This window comes from Zea mays, chromosome 2 (assembly GCF_902167145.1).
Source record: "Zea mays cultivar B73 chromosome 2, Zm-B73-REFERENCE-NAM-5.0, whole genome shotgun sequence".
Taxonomy (NCBI): Eukaryota; Viridiplantae; Streptophyta; class Magnoliopsida; order Poales; family Poaceae; genus Zea; species Zea mays.
The window spans coordinates 31909602-31937164 of record NC_050097.1 but is presented as its reverse complement, the minus strand read 5'-3'; the positions used below and the strand labels follow the sequence as shown (position 1 = coordinate 31937164).

Genomic DNA, 27563 nt, shown 5'->3' with positions numbered 1-27563 from the left:
ACATGATATTAAATATCACAATGTCGAAACAATATTACAATAATGCTATGGCGACTCATCCAATGAGTTCGCACTACTCACAGGACCCAACACTGGTCTGTAGAGTATGTTACATCTCAAAACATGAGATTGTATACCTCTACTTATTACAACAACATTATAAAGACAGTATAGAACATCCACACAAGCCACAGTGATCATGATCAAATCTCCAAGTATGAGAGATTTATGCCAAATCTCCAAATGGATCCTTTGACATATACTCAATGATCATATCATCAGATTCATCTTCTTGCAGAAGTGGAGGCTTGTTGTCAACCACACTGAGGTGCTCTTTAGCAAGAGTGTTCTTCAGATCACCAGAAGCCAGTGAAGAACTTCCAACCTCAATTGGTGCTTCAGTAGAATTGAAATGAGCCTCAAAACCAGGCTTATCAGACTTTGGCTTCTTTAGGGATTGTTGATACAAAAGAACAAGGTGCTTAGGGCAAGTGCAGTCCCTAGCAAAATGGCCCTCAGTACCACATTTAAGGCAAGCTCTATTGCCCTTAGATGGTAGAGGCTTGCCATTTCCTTTTCCTTTTCCATTACCTTTCTTGTGGAATTTGTTCTTATTGAATTTGCAAGGTCCAGGAGGATTCTTGAAGTTTTTCTTGAATCCTTTCTTATTCTCAGTCTTATGCACATTGAAATGTACCTCAGGCAGAGGGGCAGACCCAGGAGGGCACTGCTGAGCATTCTTTAGAAGAAGCTCATGATGCTTTTCTGCTTGGGTCAATGTGTGCATGAGTTGAGAATATCTCTGGAAATTACTAGAGCAATACTGCTGATGCAATATCCTGTCCTCTGGAAGCATGGTAGATAGAGTCTTCTCTATTTTGTCTGCTTCAGAGGGCTCTTTCTCACAAAATTTCAATTTAGAACAAATGCTATGAAGAGCATGGTTATATTCTGCAACAGATTTAAAATCTTGCAGACGAAGGTGGTTCCACTCATGGTTGGCTGACGGCCATATGAGCTCCTTTTGCTGTTCATAGCGCTCTTTGAGAGATTTCCACAAGTTATGAGGGCATCTCTCCATAAGGTACTCTTGCTTAAGGTCCTTATGGATGTAAAGCCTCAAAAGGAAAAGTGTTGTGTTCTTTTTAACCTCATTCACTGGATCAGTACCAGTGATGGGTGCTGCAATTGCATCAATGATCCCACGAGAAGCAAAAGTTATTTCAATATCTGAAGCCCAAGTTGGGTAGTTATGCCCATCAAGGGCGAGTTCCTCGGACTCTTTGGTTGACATGTTCCTACAGTCATTACCATGGACATCCATTAATTTACGCATAAATTAATAGTCACAATGGTGATGTTGTAACCTCACTATGCAAAAATTCTTAAAAATTACATATGTAACGAGCTTCTTGAAGGTTCCAAACCTTCCCATGGAATAAATACTTTGAATTTTAGTAAGCATAGTATAGATAATCCTCAAATTAATGAGGTAGATCTAGTAGTGGGCAAGAAACTTGCTGCCTAAAAGCACGGTCTCTGGGCTGATAAGTTCACGGATGAACAAACCGCAGCCAATGCTTAGGTCTCCACTACCCATGCTCTACTAATTATCAAAGTAAAATTCACTAACTCTTACATGTGATATGAGTTGCCTGAAGGTTCCAAACCTTCCAATTGAATAAATACTTTGAATTTTAGTAAGCATAGTATAGATAATCCTCAAATTAATGAGGTAGATCTAGTAGTGGGCAAGAAACTTGCTGCCTAAAAGCACGGTCTCTAGGCAGATAAGTTCATAAATGAACAAATCGCAGCCAATGCTTAGGTCTCCACTACCCATGCTCTACTAATTATCAAAGTAAAATTCAATAACTCCATATCTTGTCATTTTGGATAGCACGTATAGGTAGTCATCCCGAAAGATGTAGACCTCATAGAGATAGGCATTCCAAATGCTGCCACAAGCACGGTCTCTGGGCTACTAAATTCTATAAAAGAATTTAGTGCAACCTATGCTTAGGACTCTATCTCCTTATGCTCTTGATCCAAAATAATGTAATTTCATTTTGCATGAGTTTTATTAAGTCTGAACTTAATAAATGCTATATTTATATGCAAACATAAATGAATGCGTAAATAATAGCAAGTAGAGATATGAGAATTATTAATGTAAAACAAAACAATAATTCTCGAACTAAAATCTGCTATATGTACAATAAAACAGATATGTCTTTACAATATATGCGGTCTAAATTACGAATTTAGACGCCTAAGATAACTTTGAACTGAAAATGCATATAAAACAGAGTCTTATACAGAAATTCAGAATTTAAAATGGTAAAACAGGCAATATTAGGCCTCTGAAAGTAGCCCAGACGGCCTGCCAGGCGAGCCAGGCAGCGGCCAGAAAGGCCTGCACGCCGGCCCAGCCTAGCTGGCCTGCCCAGGCGGCCCAACAGAGGCCCAAAAGCCTATATTATATTGGGGCGGCTAGGGTTTCCAACCCTAACCGCCCCCTGTAGCCGCCCCCTGTTTCCCAGCCGCCGCCAGTGGTCATCCCGCCGACGCCCAGGGGAGTGCCCAGCAGCAGCCGCCAGCAGCAGCCACGGGGCCGCGCGAGCCTTGGCTCGTGGCGAGCCTGCGCCGAGCGTCAAGCGCCCGCGCTGTGGGCCGTCGCGCGCGCTCCTGGTGCCGCGTCGGTGGGGCCGCCGCGCGCGCTCCTGGTGCCGCGCCGTTGGGGCCGCCGTGTGCCATGGGGAGCCGCGCCGAGCGGGCGCCTGGAGGCTGCGCCGAGCGGCTGGTGGCCGCCTGGAGGAGGCTCGCCGGTGGCCGCGCGCCCAGGCTATGGTGCCGCGCCGGTGGCCGCGCGCCCTGGCTGTGGGTCGCGCCGAGCCGCCCGCCCTGAATGGGGGCCGCCGGTCGAGCGCCTCGGGCGCCACGCCGAGCGCCGCCAGGGTGGCTGCGGCCGAGCGCCCTTGGCTGGGGGCCCGCCTGGCAGCCATGGCCGCCGCGCCGGTGCCTTTGGGGGCCGCACCGAGCGCCGGCCTGCTCCGCAGAGCGTGCCCGTGCCGGGGCTTGCCGCGCCTCTGCGCAGTGCAGCGCCCTCGCCGAGGCTTGCCGCGCTGCTCCCCACCCCCTCCCCCCAAACGGCCGACGCGGCGGCCGGATCGAGGGCCATTAGGCCCTCCCGTTGGAGGGGGAAGATGAGGCCATCCCATTTGGGCGATGGCCAGTGAAGATGATGCGTCCACGTGGAGCATCGACGGCACGCGGGGGCTGTCCACGACGGGCAGCAATGGTCCCGACGACCGCAGGCACTGGTGGAGATGGCGAACGACGAGCAACTGCCGCTGCAGTGGGCGGATGCGGTGGTGGTGCCGCCAAATCGACATCCATGGGGGCCGATGCGGACGATCCCGCGTCAACCATCGGCGCCGGTGGCGATGGGGATGCAGTGGGGAGTCCACACTCCACCACCGGCAGCGGAACCACCGCTGTCCATCCATGGAGAACGCAGAAGTGCACATTTTGCACTTGCACACGACGTTCAGGGATCGCGTGCACCGGTGGAAGCGCTGCGGCTTGCCCAACGGTGAACGCTTCCAACATTGCATCATCAACAATATGAAGAACTTCGCGCATACGGCGTATGCGCATGGAAACAGTATGTTCCATACCTTGCTGTTGATGTGTAGATCGATCTTGCTGTTCTTGTCAAGAACAGCGTGTTCTTCCTCTTCCCCTTCTCTGATTTCTCCCTTGAGACAGTGCTGATTACGTGTTGTGATCTATTGCAGTGCTCAGTGGCAAATGGAGAAAGCAACAAAGAGAGACAAATGACTGGGACCGTTTCTTTATTGCAGAGATAGTTATATATATAGTATAGTACACAGGGTCCCCAAAGGGTGCGACCCATAGGCAATAACTGTCACACCGGTTGGGATTGATCACATGTGAAACTTTTGTAACAGTAACTTGTAATTGATTTGGCGTCATTTGGTTGGAGCAGCAAGCGGGTTGACTTCGGTGATGCTTGGGTTAAGGCACCGGCTAGCTTTTAATAACTTTTGGTTGTCTCGTAATTAACGTTTAATTAAGAGAAACATGTGTTACATTTGTCATTTTACTTGTCGTGGTTTCGAAAACCAGGGTAGTAAGATTTGTGTTCGGAGGGGAAATTAGCGTGGACCCACTCCGAATGGTGAGTCGTTGTGGTCTCGAGCGATGGATTTGAGACAGTGGGTTTATACTGATTCAGGCTTGTGCCATAGTCTAATGTAATGCTGATCGTAGTATTGCTCTGTGGCGTGTTACAACTGGTGTGCTCATGTGTTTAGAAAAGAGGGGTCCTTCCCTTTTATAGTTTAAGGGTTGTACATTACAATTGGACTTGTATTCTGCTGGACGGAGTTCGGCCGGTGGCCCTTGGGTAGCGTGGTTCCTCTGATGCTGTCTGTAGGGTTGTGCGTAGTCGTACTCCCATCATGGTGTATTGTCCCGTCCGCTCGTCGTACGGGACTGCTAACATCCTCGTGGTAGTGCGCGAGGGTCTCGCAGACCAGTCGTATGGAGTAGCCATGCGTCGTGCGGTCTTGCTTGTCGACACGAGCGTGCATAGACGTACACTCAATATGGTGTATCTGTTGTACACTATTCGGTATTTAGGTCACTATAGAAGCTCCGATGCTGAGGTACTTTATAAATAGGGTCGTTCGGCCTTTCGAGACTATGTGAGCGCGTCTGGGACCGTACTTTTGAGGTACGGTCATGTCGATACCGGCCACTCGACGTGCCATCGGCCTGTCGTTCGGGTGACTAGCCATAGCCTAGGGTGTCACGAACCTAGTTGTTCATTCCGTCTTGCTGACTTGATTGGCAGGAAGACTTTGGTCGGCAAAAAGATTCACATGCTTTATTTAGGGTACCATGTTCCTAAGTACCCAACATTACTTATCCCATAATCTATCCTAAAATACTAGAACATCAAAATCAAGTGGACGGAGGGAGTAGCATTTTGGGCCATGGCACCGTTTGGAGAAAATGTTTACATACAATTTGGCCATTGTTCTTAAAAAACTAGGTCGTTGTTAACCTCCCCTGCTCCCAAAAAGAAACCACCCCACCCCACCCCAACCAATTTATAAAACCAAACATAGAACCCTTTTAGACACGTAAATTAGGATTTGTTTTTCTCTCAAGTTGTTTTGGACCATTTTTTTCTCCATCCTAGCATTGACATGTTAGATAACTATGCCAGTCTCAGAAGGGAGCCACAGATAGATTTATTTCTCTCAAGAATAGAGGATTTAACTCAAGGAAGCTATGTATAGATTTATTATAAAAGAATCGCAAGTATCCTCTAATAATCATTCACTTGATCATGACCCTGCAATTGGTAATAATAATGTTGGTAATAATCCTACAGGTGATCCGATGCAAACAGAGATTGATATTGAGGCTACACCTAATAATGATGTTATTAATGATACTATTGTAAAGTTTCTTGTCAAGCATAATCTAGCCTTTCGTGGTTCTAACGGTAAGTTGTATGATGATAGCAATGGGAATTCCAAAAGACAAGATGGGGCCTATGGAAATTATAAATTTTTTAAAGCGACATGATTCTTTTCCTAATGCAAGTATTGCTTACAGAGTTATATTGACCATTCATGTGATTGTTGCTTCAGCAGAATGGAGTTTTTCTAAAGTAAAACTATTGGAGTCCTACTTACGTTCTACAATGACACAACAAAGACTTATTGATTTAGCCACAATAGCACTTGAGAGTGGATTGTTGGATAAGATTGAATATGATCATATCGTTGAAGAATTTATTTCAAGGAACACAAGGAGAATGAAGTTGTTCAAGTAAAATTTATGTAAACAAGAGTTTAATAGATATCCTTTTCATAAATTCCGTTTCTGTGTTGCATTATAATATTTATATTATTATACTGTTAGTTTTTAGTGATTTTGTAAAAAAGGCCTCTATTCGATAGTTTTGTATAGGGCCTGTAAAGGAGGTTCATAAAGTTATAAACTCTCTACAAAATCCAATATTATTCATACATTTATCAACATCGTTGGAACCCTCTAAATTAAAGTTAGTGATAAATCGCGAAAAGCATACTACAACCACTATTTCGTGCTGTCCACCACCCCGTTGATCACAAATCTATCTCCAGCGTCGAGACACCTTGATGCCGCCATCGCACACAACCTCTTATGCTGAGGCATCGTTCACACCTTCGTCGCGACAGTTTGGTCTAACATTGATAGCTATGACTTTTGAAGATGTCAGGTAAGATCGTTGATACTAATTCTGTCGATAGCTCAATTAAAAATAGAAAACAAGCCTATTTATTTATTTTTGTTTACGTGGACAACTTTAAAAATTGGCAACCAATAAATAGATAATTGTTGGAGCACAAACATCTTTTTACTCCTTAAATGTTTTAGCAATTTACATAACTCTTAGAAATGCTCTAAGGTCTATATATATCCCCAACAAACATTTTATATAAATGAAAGACTATATATATATATATATATATATATATATATATAGTTATAGTATTAGGAGCCCTGGGCTCTCTCTAATTAGAGAAAGCCCTGACCCCACTCAATCGATCGATCAGGTGCTTCAAGCACACCACCTAGTCCATCCAATATAACTTCATCTTTACGCTTTGTTGTACATAAGTTTACGTTTATTTTGCTATAACACCATCGTATAAAATGGATCACTCTATCCAACCTTTCCGACAGCGGCTGTGTGCAAGAAAAATAGGGTTTCAATGGCGGCAGTTGTACCTCCACTCACGCCGCCATCGCCTCCGAACCCCACTCCCCGATCCAGACAACCACCCCGCCCAGATCCGGATCCACCTAGTGCATCAAGACCGTGGCTACCGGATCTCACAGCCTCCGCGGATGCTGCGAGCCGCCATCCCCACTGAAGTCCGACCAGCGCCTCGTCGAGGTCTTCACCCCCTTCCTCGAGAATTCCTCGAGAAGCTCATACGCCTACCGGATCTCACAGCCTCCGCATATGACTTGATGAGCGAGTCAAAGGGGCGCGACGGCGAGGAGGGGAGGAGGTGGAGCGCGCGGAGGAAGCAGACGAGGAGCGGGAGTGGAGGGAAGGACGCGACGAGGCGGGAGGCCGTGGGGAGCGAGAGCGGGAGGTGGAGGCGGCTGAGAGGGAGCGGAGGCAAGCGCGTGGAAGCGTTGAGGAGAGCCGCGAGGTGCGCGTGGTGGACGTGGCTACTGCACGCCTCCGCCGTCGCTTGTCGCGTGGAGGCGGAGGCGGCTGCCGTATTCTTCAGGCCCCCGCCGGTAGGAGTACTACCCCCTGCTCCGGCGCCTGCAGTGGAAGGCAAGGAGAAGGTCAACGGTAGCTGGATCTGGCGAGCACGTGACCGCACCCCGTCTGCGGCCAGGCGGTGCCCAGATCCGTTTCGATTTGCAACCCTGCGAGTAAGATCTGGTTATTAAGCACGAATTGTACATCAGCTTGCAAGTGCCAGGTTCATTCGGATGTTAAAGTGGCCCCTACATCGGACTTCAAGGGCAGTAGCAAATCTGAAACTTGGAGGATCAAGACGCTCTACGTTCGTTGATGCCTGTGTGACGACCATGTGTTTAACTGTTCTTAGTCTGCTGCTTTGATGACTGCAAGGTTCTAATTTACCTCTGTCAGGCCCTACTGGATCTCTAATGTGCGGATAATATTGTTCTTAGCTGATAAACACATGCCTTTTATTAACATAGTATTTCTTTCTAAATTACTGATTTTCTCACCCAAGTTTAATTAGTTGGTTTCGGCAGAGGGGAGAGAACATTTAAGAACACATGCCTTTTTACTTCATGTTATAATTTGTAGGCATGCCATGTTCAGTGACCGCATGAATTGAGGTGGACAGTAAGGTAGCTTTGCTGCAAATGACTCTAATTTACATATTTATCAAAAGCACATGAATATATGACTCTATTAACACAGCGATATTCTCAAGTAACATCCAATCTGATGTCTTACTATGGCATGTGTGGGCTGGCGAAGGAGTGTCTACATCAGCGGTACTTCAGCAAGGTAGTTAAGCACCTATTTGAATCATGGTTCGATTATTATAATTGGGATTATGAACTGTAATAATCAGAGTGTTTGGCTTAATGGATTATGGTGATTGATTTTAGGTTGTTTAAATGAGAAATTCCTATTTTATTCTTTGTACTTCAGCAATTTGGATAATCATTTTCTGAATCAGGAATACTCTGAATTTCTGGATGAGTTTATGGCCGCAGTTAGGCAGAACTATGGACAAAAGGTCCTTGTCCAGGTATGGAAAATAATTGAAAATATATTATTTGTTTCCTAACGAACTGTAGCAGACCACTTTCTAAAATTTGTTTGGCATCACAGTTTGAGGACTTTGCAAACCACAATGCTTTTACACTTCTCGAGAAGTACATGACAAACCATCTTGTATTTAATGATGATATCCACGTAATCAAATCAGATGCTAGTTAATTTATCTTGCTTTTCTTAAAAGCCAATGAATTTTATTCCACAAACAGTACTAACTCTTTAGCCCTGATATTTACCGGGCACGGCTGCTGTAGTTCTTGCAGGGATTATTGCTGCTCTGAAGTCTGTTGGTGGGACTCTAGCTGATCATACATTCTTGTTCTTCAGTGTGAGGTGATTGACCCTTTTTTGGAAATTGTAAAGTGTAAATGCTATTGGTCACTATTAATTACTGCATACTCCTAGAGATGATTTTCATCCTGAAATTAACACAGTGCCTCTATGATATATTGGGTGCAGTTATACGATCAAGTGACTAGTGATGTGATTTGCCATGGTGAGAAAACTTCTTACAAGATGGGCGCAAGAGCTTTCCTAGTGGCCATTCTCGTAAGTTTGCAGTAATAAGTGGTCATAGACTCTAGCATTTAGATGGATAAGCTTGTTGTACAAGTGTAGAGCAAATAATTGAGGTATAAAATACCGGCTCTAAATTGTCATATGCATTTATTAGCAGTAGTGGCATGGATCTAAATATTTTACAACTGGTGCACTGTGACGACTGATGACAACATAAAACCCGTGGTTGAATACGCTATTACGCCCAATTACTAGATCGCGCGTATGCTCTGCTTTGTAAACATGTAGACCACCAATCCTACATTGTTTTTGTTCTTCCTATTATGCTTTTACGATGATTTGAATTGGTCCTTTTCAAAACAATGCACCCCCAGTACTTATACTTGTTCTGATGTGTCTTTATGCTTTATACAGGCTTACACAGACCTGTTTTGATAAGAGCTGAGCAGCAATGCTTCCATTTCGGACCACGACCTTAGCTAAAGGCTAATGGTTCGAAATGTCTGAAGTACCGAAGACAGGGCTAGCTCCTCGTTTTTTGTCATGTCAAATAAATTGTGTATGATTGCAACAATATTGGCAAAATATCGTTGTACTTTATATTTTGATATACTGTGAACAAAACAAGTGCCCTATGAGACCATCGTGATTTATGCATTTTCAAACTAAATTTTACGACACTTCTTGTTGTGTTTTATGCTTCCATTAAAAACAGTCTTACTGTGTTTTACGCCAAATTTATGACACTTTTTGATGTGTTTTACAGCAATCTCTTGCGAAATGAGATTGTGCGCGTGTTTTACACTAAATTTCGTACTCATTTACGCTGTTTTAGCTCACGTTTTACGCTGAAATCATTCGAGTCAGAACTCGCGCACGATCGGCTGCAAGCGATTTTCACGCCGTAATTTTGGGCCCCGTTTGCTGTTACAATACAAATATAGGATTTACGATAAATTCTGTACTCATTTATGCTGTTTTTGTTCATGTTTTACGCTAAAATCTGTCTGAGTCAGAACCCGATCATGATGGGACGCGCGAGATTTTTACGTCGTAATTTTCGGACCGCATTCGCCGTTTCGAAACAGATCTACGATTTACGCTAAAATCCGTAATCATTTACGCTGTTTTGGTTCATGTTTTACGCTAAAATCTGTCCAAGTCAGAACCCGCTCACGATGGGACGCGCGAGATTTTTACGCCGTAATTTTCGGGATGCATTCACCGTTTCGAAACAAATCTACGATTTACGCTAAAATTCGTAATCATTTACGCTGTTTTGGTTTACGTTTTACGCTAAAATCTGTTCGAGTAAGAACCCGTGCCCGATGGGACGCATGCTGGTACGGGACGTGGCAATACCTGGCTGAGGCTTCCTGGTACTAATGGAAGCCCAGGGCTTCCATTACCTCGTCCCTATATATATATATATATATATATATATATATATATATATATATATATATATATATATATATATGTGTGTGTGTGTGTGTGTGTGTGTGTGTGTGTGTGTGTGTGGAGTATTTTTCTCTCAAAGCTGGGACATGATTTCTTATTAAATGGAACTACTTTTGCCTACCGTTATTATTTCACGTAAATATGTACATGAAATTTTGTACTCCTCATTTTAGTGTTGTTACTCACAAATTATATACAACGCCTTTTGTTCTATTTTTACGATGTTCAGTTTATCCCATGTTCTATCTTCATTATTAGAAAGGTGTGTTGAACAGCACAAAAATATATTATGGTAACAATCAATGATATGGCACAAAACATCTCATGAATACATCTCGTAAATACTACAAGATTGGTATTATTATATTATATTAGAAATGGTTTAAGTGAATATCCTATAATTTATTGGATAAAAAATTCATCGAAATGAAAAATACAAATCAAACCTAATAAAAATAAAACAAATATAAAGGAAAATAGAAAAAAAAAGTGATCGAGTAAAAAAGTAACATGCATGGATACTATCCAATGAATTTATTTTGATAACCCAAAATAGGTGGTTGAACATCTAAAGAATACTATAGAAACATTATAAAATACACTATGTATGCACATGCATACTATAAAAAACAATGTAGAATACATGATGGAACATCTCAAAAGCACTATAAGGACAACTTAGAGTATACTCCCTCTATGCTATAATACAATATATTCTAAATTTTTTAAGACAACTTAAGGCAATGCTTAAATGACACATATATTTATAGATTAGACCCAATTAAGAAGTTAATGTTCAGATTATGGTTTCCATTATTTTAACTTCACTAAATATGAGCATGGATACCTCTAGATTGTGTTGTAATTTAGTACAAATTTTAAAGTCATAATACGCTATACTTCAGAACTAAGAGAGTATCATGGAACATCACATGCAATAGAAAATAAAAATATATCACTACAATAATAATTACAATAAAGTAAGTAAAACTGAAAAAATAAAAAATAAAAAGGGAATGGAAAATCCATGTGATAGAGTAAAAATAAAAGAGAAAGAGAAACATGGGCACAAACATAAATGATAAATGTCCATGCATTGGTACGATTTCTGTATGTCACATTCATATGGGTAGACTTTGGCCCTGTTTGGGATAGCTTCAGCTCCAGAAAATTTGGTGTAGGTCATTAAGTTCTTCAGAAAATCATAGAGCTATAAGCCTTTATAAAACATTTAGATAAGTCATTTCGTTTATTATTTAGACTAAAATATTTTAAAACTATTTAAATTGATATTATAAACTACAGCTGTAGCCATCCCAAACACCCCCTTTGCCTCAATAAAACACATTTGTGTATAAGTTTATCTTATTTTTGTATACAACCATGGAACCGTGGAAACCGATGCTTTATATAGTAGAGAAGATTGATAAATGAGATAAATTGAATGCATGAACCAAAATAAAACTTGGCCCAACAATACCCACTCTAGAAAACAATCCATCCGAGACTACAGAAAACATTCAAGTGTGGGCCAAAACCTGGCAGCCCACAGCTAGCTTATTGTTTTAGTAAAGAGTTTTTTTTTCTATATCTCTAGATCTTTGCTTTCCTATAAGTAAATATTCATAGTTGTAATTTCTATGATTCAATTGTGATAATTTTTTTATGGTGGACTAATTATCTATTTTTGAGCTGTTATAAAATTTGTTAACTTTGTTCTATTTAATGTAAAAAAGAGGGTCCAAGCTCCTCAGGCTACGGGATGGGTCCGAGTGACCCAACATCGTTACCTTTGTATCTTTCGCCCGCATGACACTTCAATTCAAATCAAGGAATGGCTGTTAAAGGTTTCAACTGCTAAATTTCAAATTTTTATTTGAAAAAAAGACAACATGTTAAGTCAAAGACACTCATTGAAATGCTCAACAGTACAGCTACAAATCTCTGAAAAGCAACCATGCGCATGCAGACCGAGAGATAGAGATTGTGCAAACGTACAGGGCACTGCAGCATACGAGGTTCTTGCATCCCATTTGGACGTAGACGTTCAAGAACGGAAGTTGCAACACGTGTAACTGGCAGTGAGATCTGAATCCGGAGAGGCGAGAGGCTAGCGCTAGTCTACCCTTCCAACAACATCCGGATGTGACGATACACCCGGCAGAAAACAACAATGAGAAGAGAACAAGTTGCCAGCTTATCATTTCAGCATGATACACATATCAGATGCATGGAGCCATGAACCGTGGAGAGCCTTTCTTGCCAGGTAATCGGCTCCGGCAACAGGCCTTTCTCCTTTGGCAGCATCCGCCTTTATGGATTCTCGCCAAATTCGCGGGCATGGGGACCCAAACAACATGCCAGCCGGTTTCAAATTCAGAATGTGAAACGCGCTAGCGCTAATGCTGCAGCATGGATTTTGGGATTTATTGTGCCAGCAAGGGCCTCTAGGTCTCTCTCCGTAGAATTCCCAGGTTTAGGTTTTAAGCTTTAATGAAATAATACAGCTACACTTTGATGTAATAGAAGAATTCTTGGACCAGATGAATATGACAGCATCCCCCCCCCCCCCACCCCCCCACCCACACACACACACACCAGCTCATGTCAGTTTACGAGGTAAAGCCGTACCAGATTTGTTGGATGAGAAATAATTTTATTCATTACGTTCTGATTGACTGACAGTTCAGGACAAGGTGGTCATGCTAAATGACAGCAGCATACACTATATCCTTGCTGACTCATGGAGCAGTGCCTTCTAAAAAAACAAAACCACACACAAAAGAGAAAGGATTCGAACAGTCAACAGTGTTCTCCAGTAGCAGTACGTACCACGTGGTGATGAGCCTAGGAATAGGAAATTACTGACACCACCATCCAAGCATCTATGCTGCAAAAAAAATGTTTGACATGCACCAGTATTGGCTGTACGGTTTTCTATTTTACTTTTGGCTGTTCTCTATATAACAGCAAATTCTACAGTCTCCACTCTAGTGAGCTAGCGCATATTCAGAAGTGCTAAATACAAGAGATGCAGATGCTCGAGAGTTTTTTTTTCCAGCACAAAATAATTTTAAGAGCAGTTCTCATTTCTCATACACAGAGCAATCGCTACTACTACAGATTCGGTATTGCCATGGCCATTTCTGGCCACGGAGAACAAATCCCGAGACCATCCAATGCTTCTACCACTATTTCATCCAGCACATTTCCTGCAATCTGCTCTGTGATCTCATCCAACTCCCATCTCATGGATTTCACCCAGCCTCTCCCTTCCACCTCCTGCCGCATGACTCTCTCCAACAACGTTCCGGCGTTGTCGTTCTCGTTTCCTGCAAACTTTCCTGATCCATGGAGCCAATCCCTCATATGGTGTGGCACTTCCTCCGCCAAAGCTTGAGAGAGGGTCTCCTCCCAGGCCATGGAGCACGCCTGCCTCCAGGGGTAGGCGCATAGTAAGGTGTCATGGCCAATCTCGACCACTGCCATGTTCACGTAATCGAAAAGAAGCTTTTGGTTCGACCTCCGCTCCCTCGACTTAGCAGCCTCCTCCTTCCGGTCCAATAGCTTGTCGCACAATGCAGGGTCTACAGGGCAGTCAGGCAAGTACCAGCCTGTGAAGACCATATCCAACCGCAGGTCGCCTAGCCCAGCAGATGATACAATCTTTTGTACAAAGGCAACACATTCAAGTTCATCGTCGTCCACGCTTGAGATTGGGGTTAAGTTTGTCGAATCAAGTAAAGGCGAAGGTGAGCTCATATCCTCCTCCCATGATAATGAGCGCGTGACAGATTCAATTGCATCGGATCGTAAGGCAATTCCTACGATATGATAAAGGAGGTAGTTAGTATAACAACAAGGAAGCGCGCGAGTCAAATGATGGAGCCAGACTTACTCTCGTTGCTACAAGGAATGCTTCTTGACGATTCAGATCCATTAAGGTTGCTATCTTCAAATGATACATCAAGAATTGAAGTAGGGCTAGGCTTATCACAGCTACAATTCAGACCACCTGATCTCGATCCATCAATATGTTCACTTGGACAGGCAGAAGAAATAGGTACTTCAATAGAAACAACATCCTGCAGCATGTCTCATCGTTAGTTTACTGAGGAATAAGGATAACAAAAGCAGAGAACAAAAACGAAACGTATCGAGGAAAATATAGTTAAGAGGCCCTAAACTGGTTGTCACAGAAAATTATAGCAGAAATGATCAAAGCAACAACAAGAAAAAAAAAGAACAACAAGGGCATATGAAAATAATTTGAGTTAAGTGCCTACTTTTGAAGAACATATTGTTTGAGTAGCAGAACTATCATCTGTGTCCTCACAAAATGGCATAGAACCAATATTATGACCACCCTGTGGTTTCATGCTGCCAAAACAAGTGACTTCGACTTTCCCATCAAAGCTAGCAGATGGGATGATTTTCTCTTTTGACTGCCTTTTATTTTTAGGGAAGAAAAAACTCGAAACTCTCCCTTTGAATGATGACTTTGCTTTATCAGATCTTGTGGCCGAGTTTGGTGTTTTACAGCCTTCACAATTGGATGACGGGGCATTTGGTGCTATGTCATCAAACATGGACGATGACACTGGGACAGATTTTGATCTTGCTAAAGTCGTTGGAGAGCTCTGCCCATCTCCTTCGTTCTCTCTAAGAACAGTTATACACGTAGCTCGCAGGGTCATCTCTTTCTCGGCATCACATGGCCTACTACTTGAAACAGAACCCATACCACCAGCTTCTTTCTTGACTCCCCGAAGGGAAAGCATTTCTCCCAAAGTGCTTGAACTTCTTGGTAGTTGCAGCTTTTCTTGGTTGATCTCATTATATGCTACTGACGCCCATCTTTCTGAAAGCCGTTTTTTAGCTTCCCTGATCACAGATGACTCGGGCGACCGAGATGTTCTGCTAAAAGTTGAACCTGAGTGAGGACTGCTGTATCTTTTGAAGTGATCCCATGAATGCAGCGGCGGTACTGGGCTAACGATCTCCGAGTCACTTAGGTTACTATCTTCTTCATCAATGTAGTCAACTTCTGATCTGCCGAAAGAACTTTCATCTCCACCATAGCCATTTGAGTATACAGAAGATAATAAAGACTCATCCCGCCGATGTAGAGCATCTGATGGGTAATTGTGACCTTCTAAACCTCCATAAAAACCTATCTGCTCAGCGAACTGAGCTGGGGCTGCTTCGGTTGTTAGCCTAGCCATTGTTCTGCTAGGCTTGCCAGGACTAGGCTTCAGGACCACTATCCTAGTTGGCTGGGATAAGGTATCTTCTGCTGAATGAGATCTCCAGTGTGTCCTCCGCATCACGTGTTCATTTCCTTCATTTATTCTGTGTGTTCTGATTTCCCTTCTGCAATCGCTCTCAACAAATTTAGTTGGTTTCAACACAGTAATACGCTTTGTCTGAGGTGGTGATGGGCTTCTGTGAAGTCCAGCTAGCTGCTTTGAGAAAGTAGAGTTTGGTTCCTCAAGAAACTTAAGGAACAAATCTCTGTTAGAACTTAGAACCTCAAGAGCTTCTTGAAACTCCTTTGAATGCAGGAGTTTCTCATCTGTAGCAAGACGCTTTGCTTCCATGAACTTCTGACGAACAATTTCCATCCTTATGTCTCTCTTGCTCCTGGAAGACATTTCCCTAGGAAAAGTTTGGTCCTGAAAATGGTATGTTCTCAATGGTTCTTCACTGACTTCATAAACATCCTTAAATTCAACTGTTTCTTTGGGTCCTATGTGTTTGTCGCATGTTGTCATACTGGAATGGTACTGCTCTTGATGTCGATGGAGATTGTTTGTTTTGACCAAGTTGCCATTTAGGTGTCTTTTCTTCAAATTTCTTTTAGTGGAAGGTAATGCTGGCTCTTGACCAGGTAGATCTTCTTCAAGTCCCATCAATCTGGCAACCACACTTGGTGACTTCTTCTTTGATTCCAATTCCTTGGACATCTCCTTTTCTAACGCCACATTCAATGGAGACACATTTGATTTATTTCTGGATGAGCTCCAGTTACTAGCTCCCTGCAGGAATATTCTTATTATTACAGCACAAAAAATGTATCACTTCAATGAAATTTAGTGGCTCTCGCCTACTGTATTATATTTAACAGAAAAAATCACCTAACGAAAATGATAGGTAAAACCAGGAGGGATATGACATGTTACTTACTACTTTATCGTTGGTATAAACTTTAGCAGGATCAACTGTTCTCTTGGCATCTTGCCTGCTTCTACACGCTGGAGAACCTGAAATATCCAAGCAGAACGTACACGGCAGTTTCAGTTTTGAGTTTTGAGAACCAGTCCTTGCAAGGTTGAAAGGAGCAAGAGAACCTCTGAATACTTTTAATCTAAGAAAGGCAAAAAACAAGGAAGAAAATGACAAGTCAAGCATGTCATCGTCTGAAAATGGCAAAATGGTGCAAAGGAATCACATTGTTCACATGACACCAATGTCAACTAGCCCCACACAAAAGAGGACATCGGAAATATTTGTCCCAGGCCAATTGCAAAAGATTGCATCTCATCAGCATTGCAACAAAAATACAAAGTGGAAGAGATTTATGTACCATCTATACGAGCTCGATCTGTGAGCATGTTTGTGCTAGACATCCCTGCGCTGAGGTCAAATAAGTTGATCATTGCCTTCTTCTGATCATAAACGCGACCTCTGAGCATGGCAATATAGCAGAAAAGGATATAAGTGCAAGGACATGAAGAAAATGAAACTTTACCAACTAGGCTTGTACCTGAGATCCATAAAGCCTAAAGAAATCTAACTGAGAGACAGGAGCATGACAGTTAGCTAGTACTACTACTACCATCCACTAGGGGAGTGGCGGGTGGATATATAGGTAACAAGAGTTTGAATAGCTTTGTGGTGCTCCTAGGTCTCAGGATCAGCGTCAGTTTTTGAAAGGTTTCAGGCCCTAATTTTGAACTCGGGCACGAGGTCAGACTCAGAGCATATCTCTGTAGCAAGATGGGTCCTTTCAGAGAAAACACACATGCCTAAAGCTGAGTTTTTGCAGGCATAGGCCAGGCCACAGGGGGAGGGGAGCACAGTTCATGGGCTCATGGCCCTGCTGTTGTTTATAGAAACCAAAGGAAAGTTAGCCGGCACGCCCAACGATATGAAACGATGGTGACGGAGCAACAGGCAAGATGGAAAAGTGGAATGTAGCAAAGATCAGAAGGTAACATAAAAGTAAATGCACCGAGCTGAACTAATTAGTACAAATCTATGATTATGATCAAAAGGAATCTTTCAGCACAAAAGCCTTGAAAAGGCTGCACTTTTGGGGTCACATACAGTGGCAAACTAAACCTCAGAGCTCAGAGGTGAGAGAAGGTATAAAAGGCGCATAGCTTTGTGCTCTATCCTCTACGTATGGAATGTGGATGCCAAAGCTCGAGCTATATTAACTTAATCAGCGCTCAGAGGTAGGTGAGACAAATTGCAGAACGATGCAGCCAACAACGACAGCAGAACGATGCAGTTGCGACAGCGAGAGCAACGAGATACTAGTACTAGCGGCACATTTTTTTAAGACCCAATTTTCTTCGCAGCAAAATTTTAATCGGTGGAAAGACAGAGACGATGATAAAAAGACGAGAAGACGTACAATAACATGGTACGTAGTACAAAACTAGGAAGAATGGAAACCAACGAGACGCTCCTCTCCAAAAGCAAAAAGGAAAAGGAAACCGCCTACCGGAGCCTGAGAAGAAACACCACGAACTCGAAGCTTTCCAAGCAGAAACGCAGACAAAACAGACCAACTAAATGCAGCGATCGAGAGGTACGGCTACGAGGCCCGGCCAGGGACCAGCCGCGCGATGCAGAGAAACGGCAGAGGGGGAGAGGAATCTTGCAGGTAAATACTAGCTCGAGCATTTAAGGCCCTGTTTGGGAACAAAGTTTTTGAAAACTACAGTTTTTGAAATACTATACTATACTTTAGTTATGACAATAACGTAGTTTATAATACCGCAGTTTTGAAAACTGAGGTCCAGAGCTAAGTTTAGAATGCCTTAAAACAATTATAGTATTTGCAATACTTCAGTTTTGAAAACAGAGATTTTACCCAGCTTGCCAAACACCATTATGTATATAATACTGCAGTATTTGAGAATACTGCAGTATTCTTCCAAAACTGCAGAAAAACTTTGTTCCCAAACACCCCCTAAACTGCAAAGCCTGCGACTTTGCTGGGCTGCTCGTCACAGGATGGGGGCGTCGCGGTCTGTGCAGGGGCTGACGGGACGGGGCGCGCGTTCGAGCAATAAATTCTCGGGCGCGGGAGCGGAAAGGGACGGGAGGCGGCGGCGAAGGCGGCTTTTTACGCCGGCACCGATGGGAATTCGGACCTGGCGAACCATAAAACTCCGCTCAGATCTCAATATCCTCCCTTTGCGCAGAGATTCCCCCCCCCCCCCCCCCCCCCCCCCAAAATTCGCAGACTGAACCCACAAGCACCAAATGCAGCCTTAAATCTCAGCTGGGCGCATCACCAAAACAGGATTGTCCCCCACAAGCGAGAGTCCGCACAAGCAATGCGGCACGCGACAAGGTGGCGAATCCAACAATCGGAAGCTCAAATTTGGCGGCGAAAGATTTACCAAGAAACGGAAGAAAATATCTAAGGAAGATGGCAAAAAAAAAAAGAATGAGGAGGGTTTCCACCCACCAGCGTCTTCCGTATTCCCGGGATAGAGAGAGCGAGAGCGAGAGAGGAGAGTGAGCGAAGGAATAGCAGGCGCAATTCGGAGGAGTTCACCTGCGGCGAGGAGAGCCGGAGCATTCGCCGGCGCGGGGCGCGGGGCGCGACGCGGGACGGAGTAGTGGTGAGCAGTAGTGAGCACTAAGCGACGCGGTAGGAGGCTGGTGTGGAAGGGGATCGATCGATGGATCGATCTCAGCCCAGCTTTTGTGAAGTGTCCCTTGTTGTTTCTTCCCCGCTTGCTTTGCTTGGCTTCGGGTGTCCACCTCCACCTCCACCACCACCACTCCCACTCGTGGCCCGCGTACGTGCGTTGCGTGCGTGCGGGAAATACCAAACCCGAAAGTGGTGATGATGGCGGTGGCCGGTGGGCAGCGGATGACGTTGCGGTTCGATTGGCTGGCTGGCTGGATGGATGGATGAAGAGTGCACGACCGACTGAACTGAACTGCAATGCAAGGAAGAAAAAACGCTAAACAGAAGGGGGCGTGAATTACGGGGCACTGCACGATCAGGCTTGGCAGACTGCTAATCGTATGGTGTGAGACTACGACTACCCGTTTGTTTATTCAATGACTTCGCGCAATGTACTCCTGAAAGTATGGAAAGGATCAGAGGGTGAATAAGCGATTATATAAAGTATTAACTTACTTGCTTGGAACAAATCAGTGCAGCGGATTAATATTGTGACACGTGATTCATCGCGTAGTTTGCTAAAGCCTCAAATACTTGCTTACTCCATGTTGTTGAGATAGCCCAACGTCTTTGAGTCATTTTCGACACGCTCTTTGTATCTCACCACCATGATAAGCCGAGATTTCCACTGCCTCTATGTTGCTTTACAAAAATCCCAACATTTTCCACGCCTTAAAAGCTCTCCAGCGAATGCGCAAAGCGAATGGCTGAATCGCGCCAAACTTGCTCAAGGTTGATTTACTCTTGTTAAGCTCTCTCTCTAGCTTCTACACACATCACATTGGCTATTTGTTCACTTATCTAGCCTCTATTTGCTCTCTGACACATAATCTCGCACTAAGCACTCTCACCAAGAGAGAGGTTAGAGGCAGTTTTGCAACTTTCTAGAAATGAGTTTTATGTCAAACAAGTGTATATATAGCCCCAAAAAATAAAATTAGTAGTTGATAAAATTCTGTATATTCTGTTCACACTAGACAAGTCCGGTCTGGTGGTGCACCGGACCTCTGATTATAGCACTTTCCGTCAGTAACTATTGGCGCCAGACCTGGTCCGATGCACCGGACCTTCCACTATTGCACTGTCACGTCATTCGGCACTAGGTCCTTCTAATCCGACCATTGGGTTTACCGGACAGCACACCGGACCTAGTCTGGTGCCCCTGTCCGCCCGATGTCCAAAATACATCCTCTGTGTGTGTACGGTCTGGTGAATTAATTGGACATAGATCCCATGGCTGTTAATTGCACATGTAAGACGGTATTTATAAAGGTCTTTGCCTTGGTAATTGCCTATACGAAGTCTAGAATACTCATGGTTTGTTAGACTACAACCGTTCAGCTATGCATGCAGGTGCGGTTCATCAGTCATTTGTTTCCTACCTTGCGATATACTGTAGTTCTTGTGGATGGTCAGTCTTCATGGACGAAGGCGGTTGGTACCTTGCATTGTGAATGAATCGGCTTCTCTTTGTTTCTTCATCTGGTGGGCTCTTCGCTTTGACTTATGCATGCCAAAGAGTCTTCGTCAAAGGAGGCTTGATAATAAGTCTTGAGTCTACGTTTGCCTTTTGACGAAAAGGAACTGAATGACTTCGTACCTCATTCTTGGTCTTGCATTGGTAGAAATGATTCAGTAGACTTCGTAGTACGCGCTCGGCTTCGTGGGCTACGTACGGCCGACATGCACTGACTGATCAGGTCAGCGGACAGTAGGGAACCGAGACCGAGACACGGTGGGTGGAGTAACCGGTACGCAGCGGCCGGCTGATCGACGAGAACGAGACGACGCTGGACTGGACTACTGGAGGGACCTGCCTGTGGCCCGGAGCTTGCGGTACGTGGACGATGGAACAGCGCGGTGCTGGAGGATCCGCTCCCTCTCCTTCCTGCTCGGTTGTGGTTGTGAGCTGGCGAGAGGACGCGCTCGCTGCACCGCTCACATGCCCTCTCCAGCTAGTTCAGCTTGAACAGTTGAACCGGGCGGGGCAGGATGGCGGCGGCTAACGGCTACAGTGTGCCAGCGAGCAGTTATTCAGCCTCCTCCGATCCGCCGTCGTGGACCTGTGTGATCCTCTTTCAATCTACGGTACGGGGAGACCGATATTATATTCCTGCCTAGCTAGTAGCTAGAAGTGATCTGCTAGCCTACGGTCTGTCAGTACGTGCCCAGCTTCCGAGGCAAAACGTGCCAAACCGAGTAGACGTTTCCTCGTTATCTTGTCCAGCACACGTACTGAAAATAATAATAATTACGTACAACAGGTCTACCGGTGTGAACTCTGAGAACAAACGTTGACGATAGCTAGCATCCGGCCAAATCGCATGCATGTGACGTGCGTGCCCCACTGCCCGAGAGACCGTGTTCGTAAAAAACACTATAGCACGTACGGGTATCTATTGGCGACCTGTACATACCGTCACACGGACACAGACGATTGGGAGGGAGTTGCTACTGTGTCGTCGTTCTGACTTCTCATTTCTTTTTTTTTTCTTCTTCTTTTTACCTTCTTTACAGATTAGACATCTTCCGAGTACGTACTTCTGAACAGCTAGCTGAGGTATAGCGCCTGACGGCGTGGCCTGGTACGTCCAAGATGGATCATGATAAGTTAATATGTACACCATGCTTTTATGTGCACTAGATATGTCTTCATCAACCTTAACACCAAGGCTTGGGCGGGCTCCAACAAGAGCCCCTAAAGCTTCCTACTCTAAATATAGAGGACCAAACGGCCATCTACGCTCTCCAGCAACGTCCTCTAAACGGTCCTCTAAATTTAGAGGACACTGCTGGATTCTCAATATATAGAGTTTCTCTAAACGGTCCTCTATCCATTTGAATACTTTAAATAACCGGTTTAGCAAAACTAAAATATGTACAATACATTTAAGAGTATGACAAATACGTATGTACAAAAAATAAAAAATAAAAAATGTCTCTAATATATGTATTTGCGTATAGAGGACGTGATTTAGAGGATGTTGTTGGAGAGATGATATATAGAGAATAAAGTCTTTTAGAGGAGACTGTAAATAAGAGATATAGAGGACGTTGTTGGATAGACTACCTCCAGCAAGGGACGGTAAACCGTCCGGTACCTTTAATTTAGCGGACCTTGCTTTACTTTTTTCTCCCCAGCAACGTCCCTACAACCTCCTGTAAAATATAGAGTCTATCGTTCATCCGCCAAATGTGGCGCTTTCTCTATCCTCTCCTGTGCCCACGCTTGATCGTTGATTGGCTCGCTGGTTGCTTCCTGCCATACTATAGGATAAAGTTTTCGTATGTGCTGCGTCCCGTCAATGTACAGCGCGACTTCCCAACCAATCACGACACAATTAATGAAGGAAAAAATATGTTGGATTTTATTTTGTTTTTCTGGTTGGGAAAAGAAATATATATAGAGGACGAAATTTAGAGGACATTGCTGGAGACATTGAAAATATAGAGGACGCAATCTTTTAGAGTGTGCTGTAAATGACAGAGAATATTCCTTTAGAGAATGAAATTTAGAGGACGTTGCTGGAGACAGTCTTATAACCTATCGACCATGACGCTGACCTCCAGACTCAAATATGGATTAGTTCCTCCAAAATTCTAAATATGAAAATATAGAAAATTGGGAAACCCCTTCCCCAGGACGCCGAACTTGCTCGGCTATCCCCTATCTTATCCACTATTTAAACTATATTCTACAAACTGTGTCAAACACTATTATTTATAGTACCGTGTCTTCCATTTTACATTGATCCACATTGATCCACTGAAACCATTCTTAAGACCTTATTGGGTTATCCCAATTTCACGTTGATTGAAATATATTATCATATATTAGGATGAATTTTAACTTGTTGTAGATTTAAACCAATTCAATATCATATAATTCATATAGATTAACTGTAAAACGAACCAGCCCTAATTGAGCGGTGACGAGTAGCGCTCCGGCCGTGCCTCCCGGAGGCTGCGAGAGTTAGTTGAAGCGTTACGGTCGCCGTGACCCAGCCGAGGCATGGACGACGAGCCCATCATGTAACAGGGGTGACTGGGGCAACGATGCCCGGCACACACGGTTCCATACAAAGATTATTAGTGCGTACGGCTCCGGCCCATGTCACAGGGATATATATCTCGTTCATGCCACAGGGATTTATGATAGTTCTGTCTCGCTCCATGGAATCTAATGATGCGAATTGAGAATCATGAGCACAGGACATTATATTTAAGCTAAAAAGATGCAGCTTTTCTCATAAAATATTCCTAGTGGCTCTGAAAACATGTAGGGAGCACCCGTCCTCGTTTTCGAAGAGCTCCCAAAGCATGCATGCCCTGGAATCTAATCCACGCCAGTGTTTTGATTTGACCTAGAAAGGAGCGCCCATCTGCTAGTACGTACGTGAAGTGATCAGGAGGCTATCACGTCACTGGGGACGCGAAACCATTGATTGAACAAACGGAACAACTGGGTCCGTTGCACAGCAAATGTCATTGCATCACTAATCATTTGCATGGGAATGATGCCCCCTGCTATGCACAAGGCTAGCACCACTATCAATTCATCTCACAAAAATGCTGTCGGTTAGCTCCTGCCTCTTGTTTAGTAGCCAAACGTAAAAGAGGTGAAGGATGCAAAAATGAGACTCACTAGCGTCAAGACTAACTAAATTAGATCTTCAGCTGATTAGTTTGACCTTGTTCGGTTACACAGGGATTGAGAGGATTAAATCCTCTCCTATTCAATTTTAACTAGAAATTTAATCTACTCTAATCCTTTTCAAACCCTTCCAAACCAAACAAGCTTTTAGCTGGGTAGCGATTCCCGCTCCCAGAGCTTTGAGATATATCGAAACCAAACAAGTCCTGGGTAGCGATTGCCTCTCCCTAAAGATTTGAGATATATCGAAGTTCCTGTGCTTCCCGTCTGCCTTGATGAGCTTGAAGCCCTTCGAAGAAAGCTGATTTATGAGAAGGGTTTCCAGCTGGCAGGCAATGCTCTTGCCAGGAACCAAGATGTATAATACCGTAGCATCCTGCATACCTTCCTTGGATCTGTGGGCATGAAGGCGCCCAAAAGATCATCCGTCTGCGGGCAGAAAAGGATCTCTGTGAAAGCTAGTTTAGGAACTCTATTTTATTAAGGAATTTCTATTTTTTCAAGCAAAAAATGAACTGTTTTTTAAGGCTAGTTTGTGAATCTTATTTTTTTCATTTGATTTTTATTTTTTTCAAAAACAATTAGTTCATTTTCCCTTGAAAAAAATAAGAATCTATTGGAAAAAATAGAGTTCCCAAACTAGCTCTTATTATGAAAATAAAAATTCCTTAGAAAAATTGGGTTCCCAAATTAGTAAATGCTAACATTTTATGGGCGCCACATAGTGGCACCTGATATACTGGATCGCAGAAAAATATGACCGAGATTTTACCTGTCCTACATAGGGCCTGTTTGTTTCGGCTTCTGGCAGTTTCTGGCCACCAAAAGCTGCTGCGGACTGCCAAACGCTCAGCTTTTCAGCAAGCTTCTATAAAATTAGTTGGGGCAAAAATCATCCAAAATCAATATAAACACATAATCGGTTGAGTCATTGTAATAGTAGAAATCCGTCATTTTTTAGATCCTAAGCCCTATGAACAACTTTATCTTCCTCCACACGTAATCGTAATGATACTCAGATTCTCCACACAGCCAGATTCTCCCCACAGCCAGATTTTCAGAAAAGCTGGTCAGAAAAAAGCTGAACCAAACAGGCCCTATATAAGCTTGTTGTCGCTTCTGAGATGCTAGACCTGCCAAGAGTGGAAGGTGTTGGTTGCTCTCTAGCACCTACAGCAATGCAGATCCACTGAACTAGTTCTCGACTTCTTCGCTGTAGTAAAAAATGACTCGGATGGTTTTTTTTTGTGCTTTTCACGGTAAACTGTCATTTTGTTTAAAAAAATGTTTGGCAAAATTCTAGCTTTTTTCATAGAAAAGCAAGAGCCGAAGCCCTTACAAATTAACGAGCTTACCCTAAACCCTAAGCGAGCTCTTAATGTTAGAAAGTCTATATAAAAAGCTTCAGCTAAAAAATATTTTGTGAAAATATTTTTGGGACCTTTGATGGTCTTTTTTTGTGTGTTTATTTGCTAGGATATGCTCTCTGTATCTATTACAGTTAGTCAAAGTTGATACGCTGAACTGACTTCGACGAAACCGAATTTTTTTTTGTACTTTAGCTCTTCGTTTGAAAAATATTCACATTTAGACTCTTGAATGACTTAATCATATTTTTGGACCCTTTGCTCGGTGCCACAGACTGTGTCGCCGAAGTAACACGGCTCGACGCCACAAATCTTGACGCCGAAGTGCGTACTCCGCTGGCGAGAGAGGCAGTGTGGCGCCGAGAATGAGATTAAGTTATTTAAGGATCTAAACTTGAATATTTTTCAAAAGAAGAGTTAAAATACAAAAAGTTCGGTCGACGAAACACAAGTGCCACTGATCCTGGTCCGATCTCTGGTCATGTTTAGTGTGTAGACACCGTGGACTACAAACCAAACAAGCTCTTAGGTGGGTAGCGAATTTACAGCGGGTATAGGCGTGTAGCATACAGGAAGATTGCCAATACACATGATGTCTTTGGTTTTACGTCCACGTGCTATTGTGGTACTGTAATTACTATACAAGTAGTGCTTAATTTCTCAATTTCAACTCTGCTTATGGACAAGCAAGTAAAACATCCTTATAAGCACCGGTTACATCTAGCTAAACTAGGCACGGCAAAAATGGGGGTCCTTATCAATTATCACGTTGTTGGCCTAGAGCACCCTGCCGTCCATCCCGTCAAGAAGACCCGACCACATCCCTTTCACCGGCGGTAGCTGCGCCACGAACGCTTGCCACGGCGGGTACCCCACGCCGCTGCCGCGGACGCGCCCGTCCATTCGGAGGGAGAGGTACCTGCAACGCAGCGTCGACGACATCGGATGGTAAAGATCATAAGAAATCTTGAGAACAACGACGTTGGGAAACCAGGCAAGTTTCGAGGTGCTTACACGGGGGAATCAGATGGCACGCCGGCCAGCTTCTTCTGGTCGTCTAACCATCTGCATCAGATGCACGAAAGTGGCGATCAACTGGAGAGTAATCAAATTAAGTTATGGATTGACAAAGGCGTCACAAGGTTGTGCTTGTTAGTTTCGTACTGCGCCCATTCGGTCGTGAACACCGGAGTGAGCTGCCACAGCCTCTTGCTCCTCCTGGCAACGTCGTCGTCGACGCCGTCCTCGTCGTCGCCCCCATCGTCCAGCCGCAGCTCGGGCGTGCTGCCGTCCGTGGCGAAGGGCACCGCCAGCACGGCCCTCTCCGCGAGCTCCCGCAGGAACGGCTGGCTCCTGCGGAACGACTCGGCGACGAACTCGGCGGGCCCCGCCACGATGACGAGCCGCGTAGTGCCCCGCAGCTCGCCGAGCGTGAACGGCCTGCTGCTACCCGCGCCCTCGGCGGCGCCGGCGCGGAGCCGGAGCCTGAGCCTGGACAGGCGCTCCTCCCGCGCGAGCCTGGCCACCTGGGCGTCCTTGGCCTTGCTCTCGCGCGAGTAGAGGAAGGCGAAGAGCGAGACGGCCGCGACGTCGATGCCCAGGCCCTTGAGCGTGCTGGCCGCGCTCGCGGGGTCGGACCCGGACAGCGCCGGGAGGAGCCGCGTGAGCGCGATGAGGCCCCCCAGCGTGCCGCTGGCCATGAACGCGAGGTAGAAGAACATCCGCACCGACCGGAACGGGGAGAGGACCTCACTCCGTATCTTCGCAATGGAGCTGCGGCGACGACATGCACGCATGAGCAGGCCGGTGCCGGTTCACCCGGATGATAAGGACTCAAGAGCTAGCCATGGTTTGCTACGCGCTGATGAGCAGAAACAAGCTGGTGGCGGTGGCTACCTTACCTCGCTGCTATCCGGAGTGGTCGGGGGAGGAGGGGAGGGCTTGTTTGCGGCGGAGCAGCGGACGCCGGCGCGGCATGCCCTGTTACAGGAGAATGATGGCTTACGGGGAATTCGCCGCGACATGGGAAGAGGGGCGCGTAGCCGTAGGGCGTAGGGAACGGGAAGGGTCGCCGCCATCTCAGGACGCCGGCAGCTTTGCGTGCTTGCCTGCCTGCGGAGTGCAGACTAGAGCTCTGGTCCGTGTCTCCCAAAAGGATGGTGGGGCTTGGGAGGATTTCAGGCATGTTTGGTTCGTGGCTAACTGTGCCACACTTTGCCTAAGGTTAGTCGTCTAAATTGTAGAACTAACCTTAAG

General features: G+C 44.6%; 2 protein-coding genes across 6 annotated transcripts; both read right to left on the bottom strand.

Annotated features, from left to right (window-relative positions):
* Positions 1 to 13258: 13258 nt before the first annotated feature.
* Positions 13259 to 19332, bottom strand: LOC103646241 (uncharacterized). 4 transcript variants are annotated; one of them, NM_001350734.1, is made up of 6 exons: positions 19149 to 19332; positions 16938 to 17038; positions 16538 to 16614; positions 14638 to 16389; positions 14250 to 14436; positions 13259 to 14175 (listed from the first exon to the last, which is right to left on the bottom strand). In NM_001350734.1, the coding sequence occupies exons 2-6, from the start codon at positions 17008 to 17010 to the stop codon at positions 13469 to 13471; spliced, it is 2796 nt and encodes a 931-aa protein (NP_001337663.1). In that variant the 5' UTR covers positions 17011 to 17038; positions 19149 to 19332; the 3' UTR covers positions 13259 to 13468. The 4 variants fall into 4 exon arrangements, with proteins under 4 accessions (NP_001337663.1, XP_008669189.2, XP_008669190.2 ...); XM_008670967.4 differs by lacking the exon at positions 19149 to 19332 and adding an exon at positions 18084 to 18339 and having other exon boundaries at positions 13384 to 14175; XM_008670968.4 differs by lacking the exon at positions 19149 to 19332 and adding an exon at positions 17118 to 18197 and having other exon boundaries at positions 13384 to 14175.
* Positions 19333 to 25746: 6414 nt separating this feature from the next.
* On the bottom strand, positions 25747 to 27474 carry LOC100272297 (uncharacterized). 2 transcript variants are annotated; one of them, XM_023301457.1, is made up of 4 exons: positions 27204 to 27474; positions 26472 to 27080; positions 26322 to 26372; positions 25747 to 26226 (listed from the first exon to the last, which is right to left on the bottom strand). In XM_023301457.1, exons 1-4 carry the CDS (start codon positions 27383 to 27385, stop codon positions 26085 to 26087), a joined length of 984 nt encoding a protein of 327 aa, XP_023157225.1. In that variant the 5' UTR covers positions 27386 to 27474; the 3' UTR covers positions 25747 to 26084. The 2 variants fall into 2 exon arrangements, with proteins under 2 accessions (XP_023157225.1, NP_001337662.1); NM_001350733.1 differs by having other exon boundaries at positions 25817 to 26226; positions 27209 to 27416.
* Positions 27475 to 27563: the final 89 nt, after the last annotated feature.

Bases quoted from the DNA above. Each gene is read 5' to 3' on its own strand.
- LOC103646241 (XM_008670967.4), bottom strand. From the start codon at position 18,265: ATGCTCGAGCTAGTATTTACCTGCAAGATTCCTCTCCCCCTCTGCCGT. The intron at 16,390-16,537 runs GTAAGTAACATG...ATATTCCTGCAG, and splicing joins TTTATACCAACGATAAAGTA to GGAGCTAGTAACTGGAGCTC. The intron at 14,176-14,249 runs GTAAGTCTGGCT...ATCATATCGTAG, and splicing joins CATTCCTTGTAGCAACGAGA to GAATTGCCTTACGATCCGAT.
- LOC100272297 (XM_023301457.1), bottom strand. From the start codon at position 27,385: ATGGCGGCGACCCTTCCCGTTCCCTACGCCCTACGGCTACGCGCCCCT. The intron at 27,081-27,203 runs GTAGCCACCGCC...TCGTCGCCGCAG, and splicing joins CCGGATAGCAGCGAGGTAAG to CTCCATTGCGAAGATACGGA. The intron at 26,373-26,471 runs GTACGAAACTAA...CATCTGATGCAG, and splicing joins TTCACGACCGAATGGGCGCA to ATGGTTAGACGACCAGAAGA.